This window comes from Athene cunicularia (genome assembly GCF_003259725.1).
Source record: "Athene cunicularia isolate RWA chromosome 6 unlocalized genomic scaffold, athCun1 chr6_part1, whole genome shotgun sequence".
Lineage (NCBI taxonomy): Eukaryota > Metazoa > Chordata > Aves > Strigiformes > Strigidae > Athene > Athene cunicularia.
The window spans coordinates 11,076,793-11,086,584 of NW_020799105.1; the positions used below are offsets into that span (position 1 = coordinate 11,076,793).

The 9,792-nt window shown below is 59.6% G+C and overlaps 1 protein-coding gene across 1 annotated transcript in view; it reads left to right on the plus strand.

The window, feature by feature from the left end:
* The window catches only part of SLIT1 (slit guidance ligand 1), a 69,205-nt gene extending 60,783 nt beyond the window's left edge, over window positions 1-8,422 (plus strand). Inside the window, exons 26-37 of the mRNA XM_026851501.1 lie at window positions 1,175-1,338; window positions 1,723-1,847; window positions 2,042-2,139; window positions 2,921-3,060; window positions 3,451-3,544; window positions 3,726-3,863; window positions 4,200-4,437; window positions 4,527-4,657; window positions 4,748-4,902; window positions 4,969-5,257; window positions 5,792-6,003; window positions 6,077-8,422. Coding sequence (XP_026707302.1) covers window positions 1,175-1,338; window positions 1,723-1,847; window positions 2,042-2,139; window positions 2,921-3,060; window positions 3,451-3,544; window positions 3,726-3,863; window positions 4,200-4,437; window positions 4,527-4,657; window positions 4,748-4,902; window positions 4,969-5,257; window positions 5,792-6,003; window positions 6,077-6,321 — 2,029 coding nt within the window. The 3' untranslated portion in view covers window positions 6,322-8,422. The remainder of the gene's footprint in view (window positions 1-1,174; window positions 1,339-1,722; window positions 1,848-2,041; window positions 2,140-2,920; window positions 3,061-3,450; window positions 3,545-3,725; window positions 3,864-4,199; window positions 4,438-4,526; window positions 4,658-4,747; window positions 4,903-4,968; window positions 5,258-5,791; window positions 6,004-6,076) is intronic.
* The last annotated feature ends 1,370 nt before the right edge of the window (window positions 8,423-9,792 follow it).

Here is a 9,792-nt window from a genome sequence, read left to right on the forward strand (position 1 = left end):
CCCCCCCAAATCTCTCATCAAGCATCCTCCTGCCAGTGTTTCAGCCTCTCTTTGAGGGATCCTGTACCCCAGGAGCAGAGCCCCATACCCACCACCTGGACTGGGGGTTCAGCTTTGGTCATGGTGACTTTTCAGTCCCTTTGTCTCTGCTAAGCTGTTCCCACTCACTGCCTGGTGGCCAGTCCTGCTCCTGGCATCCTGGGGGTCTCAGGCTGTTCCTCCATCTTGTGGAGAACATCTTGATTTCCAGTCCTGCCCTCCCTTTGTTTTTTTGGGAGCAGCACTGCTCAGTTTGGTCTTCCCTGGCTCTTCACGATTTCCCTTGCCCAAGGGCAGTGCTGCCTTTGCTGCTACAAGCCGGCGCTGCTGGTTCCCGCAGGGCTGAGCTGTGTCAGCAGCCGGCGCTGTCGGTGCTGTCGACCAGGTTTGTCAGCCCCAGCAGATCTGCTGTCCCTACCACCTGCTTTCTGGGCTGCCGCCTCCTTCCGTCCTCAGAGGTGCCGATCACACTGGCCCTCCATCACCTCTGACCTTTGCAGTGAAGGAGGATGCAAAGAGGCATCCAGCCTCTCAGCCTCCCACGATATCGGCTGTTCCCTGCCCTGCTCTGCTGTGAAGCAAAGCAACTCTCCTTTATCCTCCTCTTCTCTCGGAGCAATTCCTTACTCTCCCCTGATGCTGTCCCCATGAGCTCTGGCCATGACCCACTGCTTGTCCCCAGCAGCCCAATCCTGTGTCCCTTGCCTGGCAGGCTTGTGCAGCAGAGCCCAGGCTGGCCCTGCAGCTCCCGTGCAATGATCCTGTTTCTGCACAGCCTCAGGGTGCTTTGCCTCGTTTGCACTGGTCCCAGGCAGCTCTGCCCAAGTGCTGGAGAGGGACTCCTGAGAATTTCTGTGTGGGCAGCGGAGGAGAGCCCCAGCACGGAGCCATGGGGCACCATGCGGGCTGTGGGGCTGGCAGCAGGGTGGTCTGACTGGGCAGTGGTGTGGGGCCGTGTGCTTCAGTCCTCCCATCGCAGGCAGCACCTCTGGTGGGTCAGAAATGGAGGAGCACTGGGTCCCCCCATCACGTGGCAGCCCAGTCAAGTGAGGGCACTGTGTCCAGTCCCAAGGTCTCCAAGCCCAGTTTCCTCTGTGGGGCAGCAGGTGCAGTTTTGCCTTTCCCCTCCCTGCAGAGCCATTGGGGCCAACCCCCTGTACTGCAGCTGCAACCTGCGCTGGCTCTCCAGCTGGGTCAAGACAGGGTACAAGGAGCCAGGCATCGCCCGCTGCGCTGGGCCCCCTGACATGGAAGGCAAGCTGCTGCTCACCACCCCTGCCAAGAAGTTCGAGTGCCAAGGTGAGAGGTGTCTGCGCTGTCTGTCTGTCCATCTGTGCCCTCCTCAGGCAGGACAGCAGGCGTCACGGGGAGCTGGGTGCCTCCTGCCCTGCACCCAGCAGAGTGGTGCTCCATGAGTCTGGGGGATTCTAGAATTTCATCCACTGAGGTGCCTTGTGGATGAGGGGGACCAGGATGCTTCTGTCTCCTTACCTGACTGGTAACATGTTCCTGGTAACCAAGCAAGCACATGTCTGTCCCATTTCCTGGTGCACAGCCCCTCGGTGGGGCAAGCTCTGCTCCCAGCTGTGGCTGGGTCTCTGCCTCCCATGTTGGTGCCCACAAATGGATGCCTCCCCATCTCTCCCCACACTGACGTCCATCTCCACACCTCCTGTCCCGCAGGCCCGCCCTCCCTGAGTGTCCAGGCCAAGTGCAACCCCTGCCTCTCCAGCCCCTGCCAGAACCAGGGCACCTGCCACAATGACCCTCTCGGCTTCTACCGCTGTGCCTGCCCCAGTGGATACAAGGTACCCTGGTCATAGGGATCCCCAGCATGGGGGTCCCTATCCCTACAGAGGGGCAATGGGCAGTGCAGGGGCTCTGCTGTGTCCCCGGGGCTTGCTGCCTGCAGGACCATCCCCCCTCCCTACACACAGGGCAGGGGGCGTGGGACATGGTGCTGTGGCACCCTCCTTGCTCCCACCTCTCCCCCTTTCCCCAGGGCAGAGACTGTGAGGTGGCGCTCAGTGGTTGCTCCTCCAACCCCTGTGCCAACGGGGGGTCCTGCCAGCCCCAGGATGGGGAAGGAGCTGGGTTCAGGTGAGTGTTGGGTGGGAACCCACAAAAGATGGTTGTGTGGGCAGCAGCGTGCAGCCCAGGCATCCCACAGACATAAATTCTGATGCTTCCTTCCTCTCCTGCATGTTCCCTGGGGGATGTAGCTGGGATATTGCATTCACCCAGCAGATCTAGCCCATGCTGCCTGCTCTCTGGAGCCCTGCCTGCACCTCCTGCCAACACAGACCCAGCAGGGCTGAGTGCTGGCTCTGCTTCCCCATGCCCCCCAGCCCTGCAAGATCCTGGGCTGAGGGTAGGGGGGAGAGGGGGTCTTGTCACTGTGGGAGTTATGAGGAGGCAGAGGGCAGCAGGATTTGGGGCTGGAACCCAGCTGCTACAGCAGGACTGGCAGTGCAGGGTGGGGCAGGATGCAGCCCTGGGGTCACTGCTGCTCCCTGCATGGCTGCCATGGCCCCACACAACCCTCACTACCCTGAATACTTCAGCCCTTTCCAGGAACCAGGGCTCAATTAGTGGCTGAAAATAGATGGTGGGCTGCACAGCTGCCTGCCCCCCCTCCCTGTGCTGAGTGGCCTCTCAGCCCGTTGTCGTGGCAACTCAGCATCCTTGCTGTGTGCTCCATGTGGGGCTGCCACCCTCCCCTGCGCCCACTGTTCAGCAGGGGGGCACCGAACCCTGCTTCCTGGAGCCTCTTGGCATGCACACACACTCCTTGATAACGTCCTGTGCTGGCATTTTTGGGGAGATCACCCCAAAATGCTCCATTTCCCACCCCCTAACACTGCTCTATGTCCTGCGGCAGGTGCCTGTGCACAGCGGGCTTCGAGGGCCCGAGCTGCCATGCTGCCAGAGACCCCTGCAAGGAGCACAACTGCGAGAACGGGGCCTCCTGCGTGCCCAGTGCCACCAACTACACCTGCCTGTGCCCTGCCCACTACACAGGTACCCAGCATGAGGGCCAGCCACCCCCAAACCTTGTGGGCCTAGCAGAGGAATGTGTCCAGTGCTTCTCCCTTCTCAGCGATGAGGGCAGATAGCTCCTCTGCCTGCTGTCCCAGTGCACATCACCATGGTCTCTGGGCCCAGCCACTTCAAGTGTTGGTACACCCAGCTGAGGCCCCTACCTTGGGGCACCCTTAGTACCTGGATCAGGCAAGAGCTGCCTCCGTCGGAGCAGAACCCTGTGCCCGTGGCAGTATGAGCTGCAGGCTCAGCAGTTCCCTGCCTTGAGCCGAGCCCCCCACAGGCTCCCCCTGCCTTGCGACACCAGGGCTGCCTCTCTAATCCTGGAGCTGCTGGGCACCCCACAGCACCCCTTCTTCTGCCCTGCAGGGGATTTCTGTGAGCAGCCACTGGATTTCTGCTCGGCCGAGCTCAGCCCATGCCACCATGGCTCCACCTGCATCTCCACCAGCCAGGGGCCCAGGTGAGCCCCCCCCCTCCCCAAACACCTTTCTCCCAGCTACCTGGTAGGGGAGATTTGCTTTTGGGGGCTGTCACTCACAGGCTGGTGAGAGGGGCATGGGTAGGGGGATACCAGAAGGAGCAGTCACCCACCAACACTGGGAGTAAGGAAGGGGCAGCTATGAGCCCCCTGCTTGCCCCAGGTGCGAGTGTGCGCCCGGCTACGTGGGGAGCAACTGCAGCGAGGACTTCGACGACTGCCAGGACCACCGATGCCAGAACAATGCCCGCTGCCTGGATGAGGTGAACGGCTACTCCTGCCTCTGCACTGAGGGCTACAGGTACCATTGGGAAGATGGGGGGGCACCGGGGATAGCTGGGGCAGTTACATGTCACTGTGCTGGAGGAACCAGTCCTGGCTACCACATCCATCCGTCCATCCATCTATTCATCTATTCATCCATCCATCCATCCCCCTCCAGTGTGAGAGGAAGGAATGGGGCTGGGGGTGTGGGTCTCTGGGGGTGGAGGCTGCGGGGAGCATCCCTCTGATGTCACTGGATGGAGAGCCTCTCTGGGAACCCCAAAACAGGGTGCTGTCAGAGCCTCATGGGGCAGTGGGCAGGGTGTAGGGCTCTTTCCTAGCCCCATGCCCAGCAGCATCTTTGACCCTGCAGTGGCCAACTCTGTGAGATGCCACCCCGTGCCACTGGCCAGCCTGGCCTCTGTGAGCGAGCTGAGTGCCAGAATGGGGCCCCGTGCGTGGAGCGGGGTGCCCGTGCCCTCTGCCAGTGCCTACCAGGCTTCGGTGGCCCCAAGTGTGAGAAGCTTCTGAGTGTCAACTTCGTGGACCGTGACACATACCTGCAGTTCACTGACCTGCAGGACTGGCCTCGGGCCAATATCACCCTGCAGGTGAGGGCTGGGGGGGTGTAGGGGCATTGGGGGGGTGGCATTGGGGGTGCTGCCCCAGGGATGTGGGCTCCTACCTCTCCCCCTGCCAGGTCTCCACAGCTGAAGGCAATGGTATCCTGCTGTACAATGGCGACAGTGACCACATGGCTGTGGAGCTGTACCAGGGCCATGTCAGGGTCAGCTATGACCCCGGCACCCACCCCAGCTCAGCTATCTACAGGTACCTACCACCCCTTCCCCACTCACCAGGGACCACCATCCCCATTGCATGGGTTTGAGGGGTCCCTGATGACCCAGCCATCCCCACCAGCGCCGAGACTATCAACGATGGGCAGTTCCACACCGTGGAGCTGGTGACCTTTGACCAGATGGTGAACCTCTCCATTGATGGTGGCAGCCCCATGACCATGGACAACTCGGGCAAGCACTACACACTGAACAGTGAGGCCCCCCTCTACGTGGGAGGTAGGACAGGGGTGTAATAGGGGCACAGGGGGCATCCAGGCACGCTGACAACCCTCTTCTCCCCAGGGATGCCTGTGGACGTCAACTCGGCCGCCTTCCGCCTCTGGCAGCTCCTCAACGGCACCAGCTTCCACGGATGCATCCGCAACCTCTACATCAACAATGAACTGCAGGACTTCACCAAGACGCGGATGACGCCAGGGGTGGTGCCAGGCTGCGAGCCCTGCCGCAAGCTCTACTGCCTGCATGGCATCTGCCAGCCCGCCGGCGCGCAGGGCCCCGTCTGTCACTGCGAGCCCGGCTGGGACGGGCCCCACTGCGACCAGCCCCGTGGTGGCCCCTGCCAGGGGCACAAGTGAGTTCCCCCACCCCATTGGCTGCTCTGCAGTGACTCTTCTGCCCCATTGGCTGTCCTGAAGCAATAGCACTGCTGCATTGGCTGTCCAACAGCAACGGCCCTGCCCCATTGGCTGCCCCACAGTGACCCACCTGCCCCATTGGCTGCCCCACAGTGACCCACCTGCCCCATTGGGTCTTTGGCCACCTCACTTCATTGGCTGCCTCACTGCAACTGCTCCACTGCATTGGCTCGTTGGCTGCCCCTTCCTCACTCGCTGTTTTGTCATTGGCTGCCCCTCACTGGCCATCTCTCATCCCTGCCCTCTCCATGGGCTGTCCCTGCCTGTCCTGCCCACCCCTCCCCTTGCCTGTGTGCCACTAGTGGTGCCAGGGCTGTTCGGTGCCATGTCGGAGCCAGTGCTGTGGCAGGGCTGTGCCACGATGGCAGTGCCATGCCGGTCCCGGTGCAGTGCTGTGCCGGTGCTGGTGGGCTGTGCATGCTGGTGCCGTGCCATGCCGGCGGGTGCCTGATGCTGCCGGGTGCCCGCAGGTGTGTGCACGGGCTGTGCCTGCCCCTCGACGCCCTCTCCTACAGCTGCCAGTGCCACGAGGGCTACCAGGGTGCCCTCTGCAACCAGCCCACCGAGCCTCCTGACCCCTGCGACCGCCGGCCCTGCGTCCATGGCCACTGCCGCCTCACCCCGGGCGGCCAGCCCACCTGTGAGTGCCACAGCGGCTATGCTGGAGCCCTCTGCGACCAAGGTGGGTGCTGGGGAGGTGGGTTCTTCAGGGGACATTGGGCCGGGACACTGGTCTGAGCATTTCTGTCCCGCAGAGCCAGAGTGCCGAGGAGAGCCGGTAAGGGACTACCACCAGGTGCAGCGGGGCTATGCCATCTGCCAGACAACACGGCCGGTGGCCTGGGTGGAATGTCGGGGGACCTGCATCGGCCCCGGTGCCGGCTGCTGCACTGGGCTGCGGCTCCGGCGCAGGAAATACGCCTTCGAGTGCAGCAACGGCGCGACCTTCGTGGAGGAGGTGGAGAAGCCCAGCAAGTGCGGCTGCAGCCAGTGCCTGTGAGCGGCCACTGGCCCCACAGAGCTGGGGGGCTGGCGGGGAGCCCCACCAAGACAAGGACCTCGCTTTGCCCTGCGGCCACGGTGCTGCTGTCTGGGTGCTCCTGAACTGCAGCCACACCAGAGGAGCCCAGCGGAGGGTAGAGCTGTTGCATCTAGAGCATTGGGAAAAAAAAAAAAAAAAAAAAACCCCCAGAACCCCCACCCCCCCCAAACAAAGCAAATGTGTAGATAGAGAATTTTTTAAGAACTGCAGCTACACAGATGTGTGGATAGAGGGCGGGCACTCTGCCCAGCTGTCCCTCATCCCCTCCCTGCAGTGCTCTGCCTTCCCCCCAGCACAACCCAGAGCCATGGAGGGCAGCGCCTGTGTCCCCCTGTGTGTCCCCTCCCTGGCAGCTCCATCCCTGCATCCAGCCCAGCGAGCTGGGGGCTTTTCCATCACCTGGGGCTGGAGCAGAGAGGCCTGACACGGCAGAGCCTTATGGGCCATGGCAAGCCATGGCTGGCAGAGGGCTGTGCAGTGCAGCTGGCCTCCCATGGTCCTGGCAAGCCCAGTGCCTGTCTTCCCCTCCTTTCCTCTGGCAGCTATGGATCTGCCATCACCCCGATGACAGCTGCAGCAAGTGGCTCCCCAGTGCGATGGTTGGGGCACCCCAAGTGTCCTAAATCCACAGTCACAGCCTGCCCCGTTGGTGGCCCCCCCAGGCTCTGCTTGCTGTCTGGGCTCTGGGGAGCACAGACCACGGCTCCAGCCCAGTGTGTTGGTGCTGGGGCCATGCTGGGTGCAGCAGGACGAGGGTGGTCCCCAGGTGTGCTGAGCAGGGGCATGGGCAGTGGGGTGCAGATATCTTCTGGGGTCCAAGCGCTAGTCCTGCCCTGTGCCACGGCCTACAGCACTGTGTCATTAACGTGGAAGGGGCCTTGAATGCCACCATGACAGCCAGGTGGCTCTGCTCAGAAGTGGGAGCTGCACGGGGCAGCACAAGATCCCCTTTCCTGCAGGATCAGCCCTGGGGGGGGCTCTGCAGCTGAGCAGAGGTGCCCCGTGGGCCAGCGAGCCAGGTCAGGAGGCTGCTGGGACAGGCAGGGTGCGGGTTTGCCGTGCCCAGTGTCAGAACTTGAGCCTTGTGGGTGCTGAGGCCAGTTGAAGAGGCTGAAGGTGCCCAAGCCTGCACGCCTGGAGCTGACACCAGTGCCAGAGCAGGTCCCACTAGCTCCTGGACTCGGGTGCCAGTGCCCAGGCAGCACCCCACAAAGCCCACACTGAATGGGCTGGGCTGGCATGGGAGCAGGGGCAGCACCACTGCCATCACAGCGCGGGGAGGCTGTGCAGGGCACCGCGCACACCTGACCTTCGCAGCAGCATCGCTTCTATGCCTGTGGGAGCCAAGGATGGTGGAAGTCTGACCTGGGACACTGCACATGGCTGGACAGCGTGTCACTACGTCAGTTGAGTGGACAAACTCAAACTCATCCCAGGGCTGCGGCCCCGGGTCTCTTCATCGTACTCCTCCAGCACATCAGCTTCAGGTCCGCACAGCCGGCTGTGGCTGGGCTCCGGGTGTCTCCGCTGGGTGCATCTGGCTTCACAGGTGCTGTCGCCGTCCCTGCTCATCATTTGTATCTGGGACATTCCCACCACCACGGGGATGTGTTTCTGCCACAAATGGCCTCTCCACAGGAGCCCCCTCTGCTGCACAGAGGAGCCGGGACGCATCTCATTTTGCCCATGGCCCGGCTGGGGCTTGGTTGTGTTGTGTTTCTGTTCTTGCTGTAAGCTAACCGCTAAAGTATCTCTTTATACAGAATACTTACAGATTCTAATATATATTTGTATTTCATTTTGTTATAGTATTTTTATATGTTTGGGGTCAACAAATGATGTTTTCTTTTTGTTTACAGATGCTACTGGGCAGGAAAATGACGGTGGCTTTGTTTGGCCCGTGGGGTTTGTGTGTGTCACTGTTGAAGACGCTGGTTTGTACTAGGCTGGTGAGGGAGGCACTGAGCATCCTTCCGCTGGCAGAGGCTGTATTGTTTTAGGAGATGTTTGGTATTGTCTATGTTGTCTTCCATGTGAACATGACATTTATTCATTCAGAGGCTTGGCCTCTTCTTTCCTGGAGGGGAGAAGCGGGCAGCTGGTGCTCAGGAGCTTCTGGGTGTACAAGGAGGTGGACAGGCTGGGGAGAGCTAGTCCTGCCAGGGGTGATGATTTGCTATTCCTGGAGCAGCCCCAGCCACCTCTTCTGGCCAGAGCATTGCCCTGTGGTGCTGGGACACAGCCCTGGGCTGAGGGCTCATTGCTGGGGAGAGCCAGGGCTATCTGTACAATGCCTTGCAAAAGGAGCCCTTGCTGCCTGGGTTGTGTGAGGGGCAGCACGAGATGCCGAAGGGCCCAGTGTCTGCTGTGGGGATGGAGTGACTGTGGGGGAAACTGGCCATCTGTAACTCCTTGGAGAAGGGGTGTGGTGACCAGCACAGCAGCCCCTGGGAGTACTGAGGGGTTGCACTGTTCATGCCACAAACACAAATCTGCCACAGAAGGCAGTACCACCAGCTCAGACACGGGCGGAGGATCACTCAAATCCCACCCAGGTATTTATATCCCCCCCTCCAGAGGGTGCCAGCCTGCTGCCCCCCCATGCACTCACTCACCTTTGCCCTTCCCCAGTTATCACACCAAACAAACATTGATATCAAAGAAACGTTTAATAAGCTGCAATAAAATACGGACCTTTAGAAAGCTCATAGGGTGAATATCGACAGTGGAGGAAGAAAAGAAAACAAGGTGGTGGGAATCCTTGAGGAGTTCAGATCTGAGTCAGGGACCTTTTACCTGGAACAACAACTTCTTCCATAGGCTAAGATGAAATATAAGACAGGCGCACAGAGTTCACAAAATGTCAACATTTAGAGTTGATACATATTCAAAGTTCAAATGACCCAGCTCTTATAGCTATACATATTGATTTAAAGCAACTTAATATAATTTTATTTTCTTTTTTTTTATATACACTTTCAAAGGTTCATCAGGTGAGGTATGTAAACATTATAATCTAATGGAAACCCCTCTCCACATTTCCAACCGAGAATTCACAGCAGACAGTTCATTTTCCCAATTCACGACGCAGTACTTCCCGCTCCCCAGAGCAACCGGGAATGCCATCCCAAGCCACGGCTCTCCCAGGCGCAGTCACCGGCTCCCATTTCCCACTGCTGGTCTGTACAGTTCACATTGCTTAGGCTCAAACATACAGTACCGGACAGGAGGACTTTTCAGCTCAGTGCCTAAAATTCATATAGAAACAAACAGAAACAAAACTCTCCCAGGGAAGCAAACAAAGATGAAGGAAAAACATTTGCCATAAGGGTGGAGATAATACTTGAACACTGAACATCTTATAAAAGATAAATTTACTGGGTTGTTGTTGCCTTTTTTTTTTTTTTTTTTTTTTTTTTTTTTTTTTTT